This window comes from Neoarius graeffei, chromosome 10 (assembly GCF_027579695.1).
Source record: "Neoarius graeffei isolate fNeoGra1 chromosome 10, fNeoGra1.pri, whole genome shotgun sequence".
Lineage (NCBI taxonomy): Eukaryota > Metazoa > Chordata > Actinopteri > Siluriformes > Ariidae > Neoarius > Neoarius graeffei.
The window spans coordinates 76,592,629-76,613,288 of record NC_083578.1 but is presented as its reverse complement, the minus strand read 5'-3'; the positions used below and the strand labels follow the sequence as shown (position 1 = coordinate 76,613,288).

The 20,660-nt window shown below is 41.5% G+C and overlaps 1 protein-coding gene across 1 annotated transcript in view; it reads left to right on the top strand.

Annotated features, from left to right (window-relative positions):
- Positions 1 to 20,660, top strand: part of rapgef1a (Rap guanine nucleotide exchange factor (GEF) 1a) — a 103,748-nt gene that overhangs the window by 24,224 nt on the left and 58,864 nt on the right. Inside the window, exons 7-10 of the mRNA XM_060932339.1 lie at positions 6,037 to 6,157; positions 7,427 to 7,607; positions 7,689 to 8,153; positions 16,011 to 16,213. Of these exons, the coding sequence (XP_060788322.1) occupies positions 6,037 to 6,157; positions 7,427 to 7,607; positions 7,689 to 8,153; positions 16,011 to 16,213 (970 nt within the window). The remainder of the gene's footprint in view (positions 1 to 6,036; positions 6,158 to 7,426; positions 7,608 to 7,688; positions 8,154 to 16,010; positions 16,214 to 20,660) is intronic.

Here is a 20,660-nt window from a genome sequence, read left to right as displayed (position 1 = left end):
GAAAGGTTTTAACAGTCATCCAAATGACTGAACGTAAACATTGCTACAGTAACATACCAGCTACTGTTGTTGACATTAGCTAGCTTGACCTTCAAAATGGCGGACACCGGGGCGTCACGTCACCTGTGACGTCACGTCGAAATCCTCTATAGAGGGGGAATGCTATGTGATACAGTGTCGCATGAAGGCTGGACATAATGAAGTGAGCTTACACGCTATATACTGTGTGATATTAGTTTCATTAACATTTATTTTTTGAAATATTTTTAAATCATATCCTACATGAAGAAGGTGGACTGCAGTGTAAAAATAAACCTTTTTTTTTTTTTTTTGCCAAGCAGAGAGGATGAGGGTCTAGTATATCCTTCATCTGAGACATATGAATCCAATCACTGCATCTTTTCAAAATGCTGCTCGTACAGCCTTACAGGGAAGCTTAACACACTCGGAGAAAGAGCACTATCCGCCCTCTTGCGCATACATGATCGCACAGATGCACGCTGCAGGGTTCCCGCTGGCGCTCAAACATCATCCATCAGTGACAAAGAGAAAATTACTAGCAGTCACAGTGAAGAATGGATTTGTCATCTTTTCTAGAAATCCCTCCGTTTTGCCGAAATCCAACCCCAATGAAGAGACGGCGGGAAACCAGAGTGCAAACAATGAGCACGTGTTTGTGACCAGTAAAAATCGACTACATATAATGACCAAATGAGCGCCAAGCCTTTGACCCATCGCAGTGCGCCTTAACTGGCCTGGTGTGGTGGCGTAATTATCTCTGCGTGAACCGAACGGTGGCACTGTCTAAGCTGACAAAGTCTTTTTTTTTTTAGGCTGGTTTCTTCAAGCACTGAAGATGATTTAAGGGCTGAAACAGCCACGCGGGAGGCATGCTCAGATCCCCAAGCACATCGGACTGTGTCAGTAATACAGGGGTCAGTTTGGAAAAAAAAAAAACCACACAAAGTGAAAGTGCTGTCAGCTTCAGCAAGCAACTGAAGGGAGCTATGTTTCGGGACGTGGCGTGTTGAGTCCCGGTGGCGAATGCGTGATGAAAAATGTGGGATCACTCTGTGCTCGGCTTCTAAATCAACGGGAAATTCGGATTCCTTCACTGTCGGTTGTTCCAAGATTTTTCTCAACTCTGTTCAATTGTGAATCAAGTTGTCTGTTGAAGTCTCATCTCATTATCTGTAGCCGCTTTATCCTGTTCTACAGGGTCGCAGGCAAGCTGGAGCCTATCCCAGCTGACTACGGGTGAAAGGCGGGGTACACCCTGGACAAGTCGCCAGGTCATCACAGGGCTGACACATAGACACAGACAACCATTCACACTCACATTCACACCTACGCTCAATTTAGAATCACCAGTTAAAGGAACAGTCCACCGTACTTCCATAATGAAATATGCTCTTATCTGAATTGAGACGAGCTGCTCCATACCTCTCCGAGCTTTGCGCGACCTCCCAGTCAGTCAGACGCAGTCAGACGCGCTGTCACTCCTGTTAGCAATGTAGCTAGGCTCAGCATGGCCAATGGTATTTTTTGGGGCTGTAGTTAGATGTGACCAAACTCTTCCGCGTTTTTCCTGTTTACATAGGTTTATATGACCAGTGATATGAAACAAGTTCAGTTACACAAATTGAAACGTAGCGATTTTCTATGCTATGGAAAGTCCGCACTATAATGACAGGCGTACTAACACCTTCTGCGCGCTTCGGCAGCGCATTAATACGGAGCACAGATATCAATGCGCTGTCAAAGCGCGCAGAAGGTGTTAGTACGCCTGTCATTATAGTGCGGACTTTCCATAGCATAGAAAATCGCTACGTTTCAATTTGTGTAACTGAACTTGTTTCATATCACTGGTCATATAAACCTATGTAAACAGGAAAAACGTGGAAGAGTTTGGTCGCATCTAACTACAGCCCCAAAAAATACCATTGGCCATGCTGAGCCTAGCTACATTGCTAACAGGAGTGACAGCGCGTCTGACTGACTGGGAGGTCGCGCAAAGCTCGGAGAGGTACGGAGCAGCTCGTCTCAATTCAGATAAGAGCATATTTCATTATGGAAGTACAGTGGACTGTTCCTTTAACCTAACCTGCATGTCTTTGGACTGTGGGGGAAACCGGAGCACCCGGAGGAAACCCACGCGGACACGGGGAGAACATGCAAACTCCACACAGAGAGGCCCTCGCCGGCCACGGGGCTCGAACCCGGACCTTCTTGCTGTGAGGCGACAGCGCTAACCACTACACCACCGTGCCGCCCATGCCTAAAATCAAGTCTTTCTTATTAGAGGCTGAAGTGGAGCCTATATTTTATATGTAATGGAGAGGCCTGTATAAATATTTGAATTGTGCCAGTTTGGTTGGTATAAATCTGTATTAAGTCCGTTTTGGTAAGTCGGAAACGAAGAAAAAGTGAAGAATATTTCTTTGACTTGATTTTTCAAGGAAAAAAGTGGAGAATATTTTGTAGAACCCAAGGGGACGCTGACACTGTTGGCTACTCTGACTCTGATTTAGGCTTGCATGCTCGCAAGGGCATTTTCAAATCGTTTGTGAAATGGTTTTCAGGAAAAACTTTTGTGTGTGTGTGTGGGGTGATTCACCATACAGTGGTGATTTTTCTAATTTCACGGTCAGGTGCGGGTTCCGTTATGAGTGCGGTTCCTTTTTTTTGAAAGTTTCTTCCTCATATCCTCTCATGGAGTTTTTTTCCTCGTCACTGTCGCCTCTGGCTTGCTCAGTAGAAACCTAACTCTCCACCCGGATTTTTGTAAAGCTGCTTTGTGACAATAGCTATTGTTCAAAGTGCTATACAAATAAAAAAAAATTCAATCTAATTGAAATTGAATATGTGCCTTCTGGACATTTTTGTAGGTAGTGCACATGCATGCGGTTCCAAGTCTTCTCTTTTCAGTGCACAGTGCGTTTGCTTCACCTGAAGTGAGCAATGAAGGTTTTAACAGCACCCGAACCGGCTTTTTACCCTTTACGGCAGCGGGGGGGGTATTTATTTCCAGCACGCTGAATGATAAACAGTGGAACGAATTGCCACATCTGACTGTGTTTTAAACAGAAGCGGCATTTGATCCAGATGCCTCTGTGGAAGACATTAAGGCTGGAATGAAGACTATGCCGTTTTAATTATTCGTCTGTCTGGAGGACTGTGTGGAGCGCTGTGGAATGAACGTGTGCGGAGATAGCACTGTGAATGGTTGCAGCACAAAATAAAAAATGTAGTATTAAAGAAAAGTATTGTAGCATTGATGTAAAAAACCCAGAAGACCTTTAGGGGTTGAAAGTGTATTAAATGTACAATGTTCAGAAAAAAAAAGGTTGCAGCAGAATAGCTTTTTCCTATACAGTGGGATTATAAAATTAATGTTAACTTTTTTTTTTTATGTACATGACGCAACAACAGTGTAACCCTCTGACAGAGGTTAGGTTATTAGTTTCAAATAGTTGCTTCAAATAGTCAGCTGGGATTGGCTCCTAAATTGCATAATGCAGCATGCCTGCTTGCCATCGTGACCAAAGACCAATAAAACTGCTCATATAAAATATTTTATTTTGAAATAAATCGTGAAATACCGTGACTGAGGTCTTGAAAATACTGACCGAGGCCTCTGAGCCGAGGTCAGTATTTTCAAGGCCGAGGTCACGGTATTTCACGATACGGACCGACCTTAAGCTGGTAAATAATACATTTTAATTTTTTCTTTCCCAGATTCTAACAGAAAATGAGAGCGCCCGAAAGGGAGACTATATTTAGAACAAACCTGCTACAAGCTCGTTTTCGGCTTTCTCCTGAAATGTTTTCTTTTATTTCGTCTTCATCAGGGTAGTAAAACTCCCTTTCGCTGTGAACACTGTCGCTATCCATGCTGTAAAATTAATGCTGTTATACTGAGAAATGCGAAAATAAATGTTGACAAAAAATTGCTACTATGTTTGTTGTTGTAAACGAGCAAGTCGCCAAAGGTCCGTGACCGGGGTCCGGATTGTAGGATTCCGGACCGCTCGCGAGCCAATCAGAGCGCACGATTTGATGGAAACCGGACCGCGAAAAAAATAAAACACTATAATCCATCAATACTCAAAACACAGTGTTTTTTTTCTATTTACCTGCTTAAATATTTAACGATTATTTGTCGAAGGTGAAGTGAAATATCGGGGATTATTATACATACAGGACACTTTTTTTTTTTTTTGTTCCGATGGAATAAAAACGTGTTCTGTTTCCTTCCACCAGGTTTCATTCACTTGGTTTGATAGCATGCAATATTGTTAGCATATCGCTTATCCTACATGTATTACGTCACTCTGCCCAATGGAGAATGAGCGTTGAATATGGTTTACGATATTGCATGGTTGTCAAGACATGACGTCACGCGGTGGAAACATAACTTCCGCACTAGCGAGTGACTGTGACAATTTGTAAACGAACATGGCCGCCAGGTTTGCTTCGTTAAATACGGAAGATTTTGAGAGAATTTTGAAAGAGAAAGATGCGTTGAACACCCGAAAGGAATGTGCATATATATGATGTTGATGATGATGGCTGGCTTTTTTCTTTTTCGTGGTATATCGGATATATTCCATTCAGCTAGCATGATATTGAACTCGTCTTCGATTCATTCAGTACCACGCTAGCTGAATGGAATATATCCGATATACCACTCAAGGCCAGCCAGTATTATTTAAATTATAACCGAGATGAAGTTGAGGTTATTATTCACTGAGCCTGAGGCAGGTAATTGTTTTAGTATAAATACACAGGTGATTTATTTTAAAAAAATAAATTAATAAATAAAATCATATTCAAAGAAATTATGTATTTCAGTCTTCAAAAGCGGCATGCAAATGTAATAAAGGCACGGTGCAGATTTGTCACTTATCTATGCCGACTCGCATAAAATATTTTTGTTTTGAAGTAGATAAAATAAATCAATTCCACCTTACTTTTGAATAGTTTTAGACCAAACTTCGTAGCATCTTTAGTGCTTTTAGGAACAGCATTTTCTTTCATAATTTGTAATTCTTCCTCACTTACGGCGACGAAGCGATTGGACGCCATTTCGCCGAGTTGCTCGGTCAGGAAATTTGGACTATTTCTCGATAATCAGTGCATGCGATTTTTCTCTATTCACCTGTGTGTTTAGACTAAATTCTGCTCTAGATTTTGGCCAAGATTTTACTGAGAGAATCTTGTCCAGTGTGACAAATAAATAATCTTAAGATTGCCATAAATCATACAATATTAAAACAAGCTTCATTTGTAATGCTGAACTGATCGCTGCCTATATTTCAACTTTTTTTTTTTTTTCAAATATATCATCATCTTTCATACAAATTACCATAGAATGTTTCACCTGCCTTCTGGCACACCAAGTAAAGCATTAGCTTTATTCTTGTTCATAAATTAGCATGGGGAAATCCTTTAGCCACTGAGATTGTATCTGTAAGACCTGATGTAAAGGCTGACATCATTTTTGGCTCATTCTTATCTCATTCATGAAGCTTCGATTCTGACATGTTCACATCTTTCCCTCACCTCGCTTCTCGCTGGAAAAATCCGCCTTCGTTTTGCAGTTCTTACTACAAGCACAGGGGCTGGTAGCGAATCTGATTTTCATCTTTCATCTCATATGCTCAACTATTAATGATATGGAGCACTTGGACTGTTTGGAGATTTGTGCAACACACACAGAGCAAATATGAACTTTAAAAGGTGAAGAACTACTTCTTTTTGAAAATGTTTGGTTAAATTTCTAAACGTAAAGCTGCATTCCTCTAACGTTTACATTAGACAAGTGAAAATGAATCTATTTGGTTAACACTGGATTTTTCTTTATCTTTCCATTTCTTTCTTTTATACATGGCACTGTTTCTTGATCTTTATTTGATGTGATGACTGAGCATTTTGTTCCCCAACAGCTTTGGTTTTTCAAATCTTTACATGCAAATGATGATAAAAATTAATTAAAATAGTCTTTTTTTTTTTTCCCTTTTTTTCTGTTTCTAGTCCACCAGCTCTTCCTCCTAAGAAACGCCAGTCAGCCCCGTCTCCTACCCGAGTCGCCGTTGTTGCTCCGATGAGCCGTGCCACGAGCGGCTCAAGTCTTCCTATCGGCATCTACAGACAGGTGTGTACATATATTAGCTATTTATTTTCATATACTGTTTTTATAGTTACATGATGATGATGATGATGATGTAACAATCTGCTTTCACTTCCTGATTGTTAACGTTGGCAAATAGTTCTGATTTTAAGAGGAATAAACAGCTGTTAATTGGAAAACGATCACCTCTGGGTAGTAACAGTAATCCGGTAATCGCTGATTATTTTCCTGTAATAGCATGCCGTTATGAATGACTTTTTTCATGTACAAGGATGAAAATGTGTTGCAAACAAATGCAGCCTTGGTATGAGAATATTTAAGTTATTCCACGAAATCGACTCGTACGTGAGCTGATAGCCGAGGAGGCACGTAGCACCGAGGAGGCTGTAAGCTATGGACAACAAGATTCTCTCCACATTCACTGGGTTTTGAGAAATGGAGCATTTTTCTTTTTAGCAAATTCGCTAAATTGAAAACTTTCTACCAAGCATGCGACAATCATTTCCGTTTAGAATGTAAACAAAACGGTGAAATGACAGTAACAGTTTGTGAAAAAATGTGATGATAATTCTTGGAAAATTTAAAAAAAAAAAAGTTCTTACTCTCAAATACTTTTATTCCATATTTTGTTGGGGTTTTGTTTTTGAGTAGAGTTTTTATTTCGTCCTCGGTTGGTTCAGCAAAACGCTCCGCCATTTTTGTTTTTCTCTACTCGTGGTATATGAGCTGATAGCCTAGTAGTAGAGTAGCCAATCAGAGCATGCGATTGCTCATATCCAGTGATAATTCTTGAAAAATAAAAAAAAGATACGTTCTTACCATTTAAATACTCTTACTCCATATTTTCTTGCCTTTTGTGGTTTTTTTTTTTGGGGGGGGGTTCTTCTTCTTTAGGGTTTTTTGGCAGTTGGCAAACCAGCTTAAAGGTGCATCACCATCACCGACTGGGCTGGAGTGTAGAACAGGACATATCGGGGAAGAAAACTATTTTCTTTTCGCCGTTTCTGTTTCTTTGAAAAACTTGATAATTTTTGGGGTTTTGTTTTCGAGTAGAGTTTTTATTTCATCCTCGATTGGTTCAAACGCACTCTGCCGTTTTGTTTTTCTCTGCTCGTGGTATATGAGCTGATAGCCTAGTAGTAGAGTAGCCAACCAGAGCACGCGATTTCTCATATCTAGTGAATGTGGCTAGAATAAAAAACATTATTCATAATCCTAATAATAATTCTATAAACACTGCTCATGTTTTTGTATTTGTGAACACGTATCGAACACCATCGTGTTTATCTTCAGGATTATGATGCCGACGGTTTACAGCGGCGTTTTTCTGGTGGCAGTCACTCATATGGTGGCGAGTCGCCGCGCAGCTCTCCCTGCGGCAGCATGGGTAAACTGAGCAAATCGGACGAACAGCTGTCTTCTCTCGAGCAGGACAGCGGGCAGTGCTCTCGCAACACGAGCTGCGAGACGCTAGGTGAGGCATTTTTCTTTCACGCGCGCCTTTTTTCGGTTCTAAATCTACACTTTGCTAACGGTCATCTGGCTTCTCATTCAGATACGGCAGAGAGCTACGACCCAGACTATGACTTCCTCAGAGAGGACTTGTCCAGCATCGATCAGATGTCCCTGCCTGCTGGAAGCTGTCTCAGCCCCCTTCCTGAATCCCATCGCGAGCCTTCCTCCTCTGCGTTTCCGGGTCAGATTCCCTACGGTTCTCCCTCTCTCCATCACACTCTCGCTCCTCCTCAGAATGCCCTCATCACCCCTCCTGCTCTGCCGGAAAAGAAGCGGCGTAGCGGCAACCCTCAGACACCCTTCGACGGCCTGGCGTCCCGAACGCCCTTTGAGCGCTTGCACTCGCACTACGACAACGTCACAGACGAGGAAATGCCCGTGCCGCCGTTCCCTCTGTTCCCTCTCTTCCCTTCCGTGGTCGGATATGGGGCGGAGTTTGTCGTCTCCGAGAATGCTTCCGTGCCTCAGTCTCCTCCCCCTCTACCTGAAAAGAAGAGCAGACACAGTGAGTATTAGGGCTGTCAGATTTCTTAAGAATTGACACTTTAATTAGCAGTAATTCTGCACCAAATGTTTTAATGCTTTAAATCCTGGAAGGTTAGTCGTGGTAGGAGCCTGAGGGGGAAGAGAACAGGAGGATTTTTTTTTTTCTTAAATAATGGGAATGTTTAATCATTTACAGATACACCCTGATAAAATGATATAACAGCGTTTGCACCATAGGAACCACTTGTGGTTTTAACACCTTGCTGAGGGGTATAAAAGCAATGCACAGTCAGATCTAACCTGCAGAACTTCAGCTACTTGTCAGTCATGTTCTCCATTGAACCACCTGCAGCACATGCACATTTCTGCAAAATGCAGCTTTGCAGTGCACGTTCAAACACAAGAACCAGCAAGAGTCCCTTGTTGCAAAACAAGAAGTCCGTGGGGTGGCATCGGACCTGATCCAGCTCCTCCCACCCGGACAAATTCAAGCCAAAAGTCCAGTGTGAGAACTTGTGGTGCTCCAGACGAGAGGAGTGCGCTTAGTGTGTTGTACGGTGTTTTTATGGGTTAGGTTCCACATCCTGGACTTTTGATTCTGCAGTGAAGACGATACAAAAAAAATAAACAAACCCTCCTTATCTTCATTTAGCACAGGGCTCGAAATTAACTTTTTTTCTTTGTGTCCCCCAGTGGTCCCGAATTCTGTGTTGTATTGTCCCGAATGGAAGCAATAGTGTCCCCATTTTTTTCCTCTCTGAAATAACCAGTGGTTAATATTATCATATGAAGTTACTATTATATTTGTAACTATGCGATTTTGAACCCTTTATATAATTTTTACAATAAGTCACAAGACACAAGCGACACATGTCCTATACATCATCTACTTCAAAATTACAGTTATTGCATTTTCAGTTTATTAAACTTTGGCGATCTCACTGTATGAACAGATACCCGTTTATTTAAAGGGGCCAACTAGCTCATTCAGAAAATGTTTCAACTCCCTACATCTGCAGTACACTTTAGTTGAAAATAAGACCCCTTTTATGTTCATTTCATCTACTTATACCTTGAATATCTGTTGGCACTTATAAGGCCAACTTATCATTTTCACCATTACCGTTATCCATTTTTATGAACTTTCCGTTATCCATTACCGTTATCCATTTTTATGAACTTTCCGTTATCCATTACCGTTATCCATTTTTATGAACTTTCCGTTATCCATTTTTATGAACTTTCCGTTATCCATTTTATGAACTTTCGCTGCCGGGTGCAAATGTTATCAACATCAGCATAGTGCCAGGTCCGAGCCTAGTTGTGCTGCTGACTGACTAAACTTTCTGAACTAGAAAGACACCAAGAAAATTCACTTATTCTGTTGAACGGTATCTTCCGTCAATATCATCCACATCATTCCTGTTGTATTTTATAACGTGTCTAACAGTGTTCATTAAGTTCATTCAGTTGCTAGCGTTGCCTGCAGACCAGGCGATGACACTTTGGATCCTGAAGGTCCCGGAGACGTTATGTCTGGGCTTTCAGTTTCTTCCCTGCGGTCGGTCCGCTTCAACCACTTAAGCATTTTTGTTCTGGCAAGAGTCGGCGCAGCGTGTGCGGTAGCAATTCCATTCCAAGTCCATATAATGCGGACACCGGCCGAAGATTCTAGAACAGAATGCGCTGCTCTGTAGCCTACGGATGCAGGTGCATCGAAAGTGTAGCTACTATGTATTTTTCGCTGTTAACGTTTTAAAATTAAAATTGACAAATTAGGTGAATGTCTACGTATGTGTTACGGCTTTGTAAATAATATTAATGTAGAACTTTTTTTCTAGATCTATTTTTTTCCATTGTCCCGGGATTGTCCCAGATATGATAATTTTGTGTCCCGATGACATATTTTTTATGGTCCCCGGGACATCGGGACACCGTTAGTTTCGAGCGCTGATTTAGGGTTTGTTTGTTTTTTATGAATAAATCATCATACAAACTTATGACGATTCTAATAGATGAAATTTTTAAAGAATGAATCGCCATTCTAGACTGGTACCAAAATTCAAAAAAGTGCTTATTTAAGGTGTTAAAGGCATTTTTGAGACAAAGTCGGCAAACAGTCTTATTTTGTCAATTTGGGTGTGCCGAATTCAAATCTGCAATATGCCGAGCTCTATCTGACCTCTGTTGACCTCTAGAGGTCATTGAACTTTGGGCCTGTAAACGTCTCAGCTGAACCCAGTTTCTCAGCTTTCTAAGGAATGAAATGTACTAAAATGATTAATGAAGTTAGCAAATGGCCTTGTTTGTTAAATGTTTGGGTGCTGAATTCATTTTTCATTTGTAAAACGACATATGACCTCTGATAACCTCAAGGTCATTAAACTTGGCCTATAGGCCTATGCATTTAACGGCATTTTTAAACTGACTTTACTCCCCCAAAAAGAATATGAACAGACAAAAAACAAATAGAAAGGAACAAATACAACATTAAATGCCAGTCCATGTGACTTACTTTTCACAATGAGAATGCCTAGGCGATCACCTTACATAACATTGCATTACATTTAGCGGTTATTGTTTATACAAAGCTACTGAAAAAAGGACAGATTCAGCAGTATACAAAATGTGGGGGCATACAGGGTATACAGGTTAATCAGGGTTAGTATATATGAGAGGTTTTTTTTCTTTGTTTGTTTTTTGTAAAGGCTTTACCCCGTTTAAAACAAAACAAACAACAAAGAAAAAAACTCTCATATATACTAACCCTGATTAACCTGTATACCCTGTATGCCCCCACATTTTGTATGCTGCTGAATCTGTCCTTTTTTCAGTAGCTTTGTATAAACAATAACCGCTAAATGTAATGCAGTGTTATGTAAGGTGATCGCCGAGGCATTCTCATTGTGAAAAGTAAGTCACATGTACATGGACTGGCATTTAATGTTGTATTTGTTCCTTTCTATTTGTTTTTTGTCTGTTCATATTCTTTTTGGGGGAGTAAAGTCAGTTTAAAAATGCCGTTAAATGCATAGGCCTATAGGCCAAGTTTAATGACCTTGAGGTTATCAGAGGTCATATGTCGTTTTACAAATGAAAAATGAATTCAGCACCCAAACATTTAACAAACAAGGCCATTTGCTAACTTCATTAATCATTTTAGTACATTTCATTCCTTAGAAAGCTGAGAAACTGGGTTCAGCTGAGACGTTTACAGGCCCAAAGTTCAATGACCTCTAGAGGTCAACAGAGGTCAGATAGAGCTCGGCATATTGCAGATTTGAATTCGGCACACCCAAATTGACAAAATAAGACTGTTTGCCGACTTTGTCTCAAAAATGCCTTTGGGTGTCACAATTCTGGATTTTGGTACCAGTCTATTATGATCAGGCTGCGTAATCTTAGTGTTTCCTAGCTGTAATTACGTTATTTAGACAGTAGAGGGCGTATATTTGTATAGAGGCAGTAACACAAAATAGCAGGAATATGTGACTTCACCCTAAGCGGAAGTAACACTGCTCTAAGGCAGCTGAAACACACAGATAGAGCTAAAATGAGGGAGCCGTCGTGTGATTGACTGTCCAAGTAGTTTTAAAAAGAGGTCGGAGCTATCTTTTTCCAGACTACGGAACGCTAAAGAGAAGAAAATGGTAGGTAGTAAAATGCTCATAATTTATTAAGAAAAAGCCCATTTATTATGAACGTTTTCATTTTTAATAAAAGGAGTAGGCTGTTAGGCTTATGTTTTAACACCAACATTTACAAATGTGGGTAAATATTTCTGCTTGTTAAGAAAATGAAGCATGTGTGGTGGCTTTTTTTTTTTTTAACCAAAAATAATATTTAAGTTGATAATGAATAGGAAAATACGTGCGAGTAATAAAATGTATTTAATTTCTTTTTCCAAAATATTGTGGGGGGGGGGAAATCGAATCGTGCATTGGGTGAATCGTTACGTCTAATCAGCAGTGAAGTGCTGCTGTCCCTGCCCACAAGGGCCATTAATTTATTGCCATATTTACGCAGGTGTTTTTTTTTTTGTTTTTTTTTCCTTTTTAAAACCATACCACTGGAATCTTTTGACACTGGATTGGTGCCAGATCTTTTGGTACCACAGTTTTCAGGTCTGTGACCCCCTGATTATCTCAAACATTTACTAGTGCATCTCAAAAAATTAGAATACCATGAAAAACTTCCTTTTTTTTCATAATTTAATTCAAAAAGGTAAACTTTCATATATTATATATTCATTACATATAAAGTGAAATATTTAAAGCCTTTTTTGTTTTAATTTTGATGATTATGGCTTATAGCTCATGAAAATCAGAAATCCAGTATCTCAATTATTAGAATATTCCCTAAGATCAATCAAAAAAAGGATTTACAATACAGAAATGTCCAACTAATGAAAAGTATATTCATTTATACACTCAATACTTGGTTGGGGCTCCTTTACCATGAATTACTGTATCAATGCGGTGTGGCATGGAGGTGATCAGTCTGTGGCACTGCTGAGGTGTTATTGAAGCCCAGGTTGCTTTGATAGTGGCCTTCAGCGTATCTGTATTTTTGGGTCGGGTGTTTCTCATCTTCCTCTTGACAATACCCCATAGATTCTCTATGGGCTTCAGGTCAGGCAAGTTGGCTGGCCAATCAAACACAGTAATATCATGGTCAGCAAACCATTTGGTAGTAGTTTTGGCACTGTGGGTAGGTGCTAAGTCCTGCTGGAAAAGGAAATCAGCATCTCCAAAAAGCTCGTCAGCAGATGGAAGCATGAAGTGCTCTAAAATCTCCTGGTAGATGGCTGTGTTGACTTTGGACTTGATAAAATACAGTGGACCAACACCAGCAGATGACATGGCACCCCAAATCATCACAGACTGCGGAAACTTCACACTGGGCTTCAAACACCTTGGATTCTGTGCCTCTCCACTCTTCCTCCAGACTCTAGAACCGTGATTTCCAAATGAAATGCAAAATGTACTTTCATCTGAAAAGAGGACTTTGGACCACTGAGCAACAGTCCATTTCTTTCTCTCCTTAGCCCAGATAAGACACTTCTGACATTGTCGCTGGCTCAGGATTAGCTTGATATTAGGAATGCGAAAGTTGTATCCCCTTTCTTGAAGATGTCTGTTCGTGATGGGTCTTGATACACTGACACCAGCCTCAGTCCACTCCTTGTGAAGCTCTCCCAAGTTCTTGAATCAACTTTTCTTGACAATCCTCTCAAGACTGCGGCCATCCCTGTTGCTTGTGCACCTTTTCCAGCCACCCTTTTCAGCAATGACCTTTTGTGGCTTACCCTCCTTGTGGAGGGCATCAGTGATCATCTTCTGGACAACAGTCAAGTCAGCAGTCTTCCCCATGATTGTGGTTGTGTGTACTGAACTAGACCGAGAGATACACTGTGTTCATACTGTTTTACTCAAACTCGAAATGAAATATTCTAATATTTTGAGATGGGTTTTTTGGTACTGTATGCCATACTGATTAAAATTAAAATAGAAAAATGCTTGAAACATTTTAGTTTGTGTAATGAGTCTATGATACAACCCCGATTCCAAAAAAGTTGGGACAAAGTACAAATTGTAAATAAAAACAGAATGCAATAATTTACGAATCTCAAAAACTGATATTGTATTCACAATAGACCATAGATAACACATCAAATGTCGAAAGTGAGACATTTTGAAATTTCATGCCAAATATTGGCTCATTTGAAATTTCATGACAGCAACACATCTCAAAAAAGTTGGGACAGGGGCAATAAGAGGCTGGAAAAGTTAAAGGTACAAAAAAGGATCAGCTGGAGGACCAAATTGCAACTCATTAGGTCAATTGGCAATAGGTCATTAACATGACTGGGTATAAAAAGAGCATCTTGGAGTGGCAGCGGCTCTCAGAAGTAAAGATGGGAAGAGGATCACCAATCCCCCTAATTCTGCGCCGACAAATAGTGGAGCAATATCAGAAAGGAGTTCGACAGTGTAAAATTGCAAAGAGTTTGAACATATCATCATCTACAGTGCATAATATCATCAAAAGATTCAGAGAATCTGGAAGAATCTCTGTGCGTAAGGGTCAAGGCCGGAAAACCATACTGGGTGCCCGTGATCTTCGGGCCCTTAGATGGCACTGCATCACATACAGGCATGCTTCTGTATTGGAAATCACAAAATGGGCTCAGGAATATTTCCAGAGAACATTATCTGTGACCACAATTCACCGTGCCATCCGCCGTTGCCAGCTAAAACTCTATAGTTCAAAGAAGCAGCCGTATCTAAACATGATCCAGAAGCGCAGACGTCTTCTCTGGGCCAAGGCTCATTTAAAATGGACTGTGGCAAAGTGGAAAACTGTTTTGTGGTCAGACGAATCAAAATTTGAAGTTCTTTATGGAAATCAGGGACGCCGTGTCATTCGGACTAAAGAGGAGAAGGACGACCCAAGTTGTTATCAGCGCTCAGTTCAGAAGCCTGCATCTCTGATGGTATGCGGTTGCATTAGTGCGTGTGGCATGGGCAGCTTACACATCTGGAAAGACACCATCAATGCTGAAAGGTATATCCAGGTTCTAGAGCAACATATGCTCCCATCCAGACGACGTCTCTTTCAGGGAAGACCTTGCATTTTCCAACATGACAATGCCAAACCACATACTGCATCAATTACAGCATCATGGCTGTGTAGAAGAAGGGTCCGGGCACTGAACTGGCCAGCCTGCAGTCCAGATCTTTCACCCATAGAAAACATTTGGCGCATCATAAAACGGAAGATACGACAAAAAAGACCTAAGACAGTTGAGCAACTAGAATCCTACATTAGACAAGAATGGGTTAACATTCCTATCCCTAAACTTGAGCAACTTGTCTCCTCAGTCCCCAGACGTTTACAGACTGTTGTAAAGAGAAAAGGGGATGTCTCACAGTGGGAAACATGGCCTTGTCCCAACTTTTTTGAGATGTTGTTGTTATGAAATTTAAAATCACCTAATTTTTCTCTTTAAATGATACATTTTCTCAGTTTAAACATTTGATATGTCATCTATGTTCTATTCTGAATAAAATATGGAATTTTGAAACTTCCACATCATTGCATTCCGTTTTTATTTACAATTTGTACTTTGTCCCAACTTTTTTGGAATCGGGGTTGTACCTAACATTTTCACTTTCTTAAATAACCGATGGAAAATATTGAACTTTTTCACAATATTCTAATTTTTTGAGCTGCACTAGTATATTGTTGTCATGAACACTATTGTGCACTGAAGGTCTTGCATAAAATGTTCCCCAGATTTTTCCACTCATCTTTTTCTCTCCCCTCTCTTAAGGGCTGGAGAACTTGTCAGATCTAGCATGAGCTCATATGGCGTAATGCGTTTCTGTGAAATATGCAATAATATGTTTGAGGCGTAACTGTTGACACACAGGAAGTGACGCACCAAGCATCTCTCTGAGCGGACATTGTTTGGGTGAGGTGGAGGGTGGGGAGATGATGTAATACTCTGCACACTGACTGCGTGCTGTGTCACAGAGAGGTTTACGTACAGCTGCTGCTGTTTATTTCCACTCGTGACGTTCTCGGTATGTTTTATTAGCGATGATTCCCTCCAGCATGTGATAGGTCTAAAGGCAGACGTGAATAATAATGGTGTAATATGTGATCGATAAATTTATCAGTGGTTCAAGGATGAAACATTGACAATTGGTTACAGTTTACGATCCTTTGGTTACTTTGACCTCCATTTTATGGAAGTCGTTAAATGAGGGTCATTGCCCGAGTGAGTCACAGTGTGAAGCGTGTGGTGTAAGTGAAAGTGTGTGTGTGTGTGTGTGTGTGCACTTAACGCTTTCTGCTTCGTAACCCGCAGTCCTGAAGTACATGCAGTTCGTGGAGGATTATTCGGAACCGCAGCCATCCGTGTTCTACCAGACGCCGCAGAGCGAGAGCATCTACGAGCAGCGCAACAGGCTCATACAGGAAGTGTACGGCTTCAGCGACTCGTTCAGCAGCAGTGACTCTGTGCACGAGCCCCTCCCTCCTCCGGCACTCCCACCCAAACAGAGGCAGCTGGTGAGCTCCACATGCTCTACACACTCACGCTCGTTCTCGTTTCCTCGCACAGGAACTCGCTGTCATGCTGAACGTGCAAACACTCCACATGTTGTGTACACACCCACACACATCACTATTGACAGAACTAACATTAACAGTGATGACGCCCAGTCTACATTTCCACTCTCTGGCCACTTTATCAGGAACACCCACCCTCTGCCGTTCTCTAGTCAGCCTTGACAGCAGCCCAGTGCATCAAATCAAGAGCTTCAGGCAATTAATGTTCACTTCAAACATCAGCACGGGAAAAATCGTGATCTCAAAGCGTGACTTTCTTTCACTGCGCCATGGGTGTTGGTTTGAGCGTTTCAGAAACCGCTGATCTCCTGGGGTTTTCACACATAACAGGTCTGTAGAGTTCACACAGACAGAATGGTGAGAAAAACAAACACTGATGCCCCTTTTCCACCAAAGCAGTTCCAGGGCTGGTTCGGGGCCAGTGCTTAGTTTGGAACTGGGTTTTCTGTTTCCACTGACAAAGAACTGGCTCTGGGGCCAGAAAAACCGGTTCCAGGCTAGCACCAACTCTCTGCTGGGGCAGAGGAAAGAACCGCTTACGTCAGCGGGGGGGGCGGAGTTGTTAAGACCAACAACAATAACAAGACCGCGAAAGATCGCCATTTTTAAGCGACGAGAAGCAGCAGCTGTACAAACGCGAAGTCATTTATTATTGTTGTTGTTGCCGCTGCTGCTTCTTCCGTGTTGTTTTTGCTTTGATATTCGCGCCAAGGTTTATGCAAACGTAGCGCCGTAACTGACGTAATGACGTATACAGCGACGTAATGACGTGGCTCCACTTAGCACCACGAGCTACGGAAAAGCAAACTGGTTCTCAGCTGGCTCGCAAGTTGAACGAGTTGTGAACCAGCACCAGCCCTGGAACTGATTTGGTGGAAAAGGGGTACGAGTGAGCGAGCAGCAGTTCTGCGGGTGGAAACGAACGCCTTGTTGATCAGAGGAAAATGGACAGATTGGTTCGAGCTTTTTTTTTTTTCTTCGCCAGGAAGGATATAGCAATGCTTTACAACCGTGGTGAGCAGAAAAGCATCTCAGCATGCAACAGCAGAACAACACATTGGGTTCCACTCCTGCAGCCAAGAACAGGAAGCTTAGAATCAAGAGCACGTTCCTATTAAAGTGGCCGGAGAGTGTATAATCTAATCTGTTCGGAAAACACGACTCGTGTGTGATATCAGTCGCATATATTGTAATTTTTGTTTAATACCATTGATGCAGGGCGGCACGGTGGTGTAGTGGTTAGCGCTGTCGCTTCACAGCAAGAAGGTCCGGGTTCAAGCCACGTGGCCGGCGAGGGCCTTTCTGTGCGGGGTTTGCATGTTCTCCCCGTGTCCGCGTGGGTTTCCTCCGGGTGCTCCGGTTTCCCCCACAGTCCAAAGACATGCAGGTTAGGTTAACTGGTGACTCTAAATTGACCGTAGGTGTGAATGTGAGTGTGAATGGTTGTCTGTGTCTATGTGTCAGCCCTGTGATGACCTGGCGACTTGTCCAGGGTGTACCCCGCCTTTCGCCCGTAGTCAGCTGGGATAGGCTCCAGCTTGCCTGCGACCCTGTAAAAGGATAAAGCGGCTAGAGACGATGAGATGAGATGAGATGAATGAGAAAATCAAGTCCTAGACCAATTTAAACCTCTTTCTCTCCATCAAGTGACAACATTTAGCCCAGAATGTTACGAAGCGCATGTTTTGACCCAAGTTAAATGACTAATTGTGGAAAAACGGGGCTGCGTATTATAATATTGTGACTTCTGACAGCAGTCGTTAGCGTGCATCGTTCAGCTCTTCTCCTCCAGACTTGAGCACAGTGGTGTGTTTGGCTCCCTCCTTCTGTAAACAGCAGTTATGCATTTAATCATACTTATTTTGCATTGGATTACTGTGTCACAGCAGGCGCACTCTCATTAAGCCCAGTCTACACTGCTGATGTGTCATCGCGTTTGTTTTTTCTTTCATTCGGAGTCTGTTGTAGATTTCATTATCTTCCTGACTCAGGCACTGTGTGCGCACGGTTGTTTGTGAACATGCCAGGTGTGTGTGAGCGTGTGACAGATACTAATTAGCTCCGTGGTGACACAAAAATAAGAACCAAGCCTCGAGAGAGAAGCACGAGCCAGGTAAAGGTAGATCAGGATCAGGTTCGTGTTTGGTTCTCGGGTTGAATTCTTGAATGTGACGAGTCAGAAGGTGTGAATTGATTTTGATTTTCTGCACTTGGCGCCCGGGCTGTAATTCAAATCACAGGTTTATATTAGCGTACTCTTTCTGATACGGTATTCACAGGGGCGACTACGAGGACACTAGGGTTAATAATAAATATGTTTTGTATTTAACTAATATTTATGGTGAGGTTTTCAGTAAGATGATGTTAATGAAACATTTATGGAAAGACTGTGTAGTATCTGTGGTTTAACAATTAGTTCATCGTATGCCACGGGGAAGGCTTCTGCTTTTTAATTTCTCGGTAATGTGATTTTTTTTTCCCCCCCTCTCTTCTTGTTGTCAACTTCAAGACGGAGGGGAGGAAAGTAGGGCTGCACGATTATGGAAAAAATTATAATCACGATTATTCTTGATGTTAGGGAAATCACTTCAATTTTATTTCACTGTATTCAAACAAACAATATGAACAGCTTTCAGTGCAGAATGAAATTTAAAAGAGAAATTCTGATTTCCAAATGACAAATAAATGAAATTTATCCAAGAAATTACCAAAGGATGAAGGAACTGAAAACTCGATTGCAACAATTACATAGCATTATACTGAGGCCTACGAGTTTTTAGCTAGAAAGAGCAGCCTATCAACATGCTCTGGCTTTAAACATGAGCGAAGGCAGGTCACAACATTGCCTCCAGTGCTAAATAGTCTGTTGTTCCGACATAGTTAGCTTTTCTCTCTCACCTCAATCTGTTATCTACTCTCACACTATCACCCCTTGAAGAAGATACCGCTGCACTGAAGCTCTGCGCACCAGTGTTGCCAGATACTGCTGACGTTTTCCAGCCCAAAATATGTTCAAAACCCGCCAAAATGCACTTAAAACCGCCCAATCTGGCAACGCTTGCTTGCTTATTTAGACGAAGTAATGAAACCTTACATGCGTTGGTTCGCCCCCTAATGGTTTGGCGGAGTACTGGTCAAAAAGTGCTTGATCAGATATGCAGCAGAGCTCGCATTTTAAATGGAAATAAATCACGATTTTCATTTAATTTAATCGTGGCAGCCAAAATCGCGATTTTCGATTAAATTCGATTAATTGTGCAGCCCTAGAGGAAAGTGCGTTTATAGCTGCTATAACGCAGGTCATAGCGAACTAGTTTTAAAGTGCATATCACGGGTAAATTCAGGAGCAAGATCAGTGTAATTCTCCTATTTTATATTAAACTTTGGTCAAATGTCTGTCACATTTTGTGCAATTTTTTTTACCTTGCACAGTACCAGAAAAATTCAGTTGAAATCAAGCCATTTGCGGCGAATTGGTCCGCCTCTGAAAAAATTTGGATTTCCCGGGAAACATTGATTTTCGTGACGTCGCGTGTGGGACGCTTCCTTCTGAATCCTACGTCAGTGCTGGTTTGTTTATGAGAAAACGACCTGGTGGTTTTCTACAAATTTCTTCAACGTTATCGCGTAATTATTAAAATGGTTAACAGATGTATTGTAGGAGGATGTAGCAACACCAATCTTGATGGGATTAGTACTCGGGATGTTAACCGATGACCGTTTGACCGATGGTTGACCGAATCAACGTCAACCGGTTAATTTTTTTTTTGGTTGTCGGTTAAAAAAAAAAAAAGTCAATCGTTTTGAAGCTGCCGATTTTGGAGCGGAGAACCTGGAATTCTGTGTTGTAAACGCTTGGGGCATGCCATGCGGTGTAAGGACGACAGCTGACAAATCAGAAACACCCATTCAGTCATGTCCCGCCCCAGTTGAAGACAGCTGCCACTCGGCGAAAGAAAAAAGTGTAGACACAGGCTTTTTAGCTTACAAATTACTCTTCTGTTTGTTTGTTTGTTTGTTTGTTTTTTAATTATTATTAGAAGGCACATCGAGTTTAGTCCTGCCTTGGCCAGTGCATTCTGAAAGTATGTTTCGGTCTGTAGCCAACAATGCATGTTATTGCAGATCATATCTCTCCACACAAACTAAAGACACAGATGCCGACTTTTTCACGGCTGAATCGTGCAGATCCGATTTTTTTTTTTTTTTTTGGGGGGTGGCGTTGGAGTGTCTGAATAATTTCATCAGAGTAAATTCTGTATTAAAATTACTAAATAAGCAAATGCCGTTACAGTCCATGAAACATAGGAAGTATGAGTAGAAAACAGTAAATCAGAAAGCTGCGCACATTTGCGCAGCTTCCATGCAAACGTGCGCAGCTTTCTGA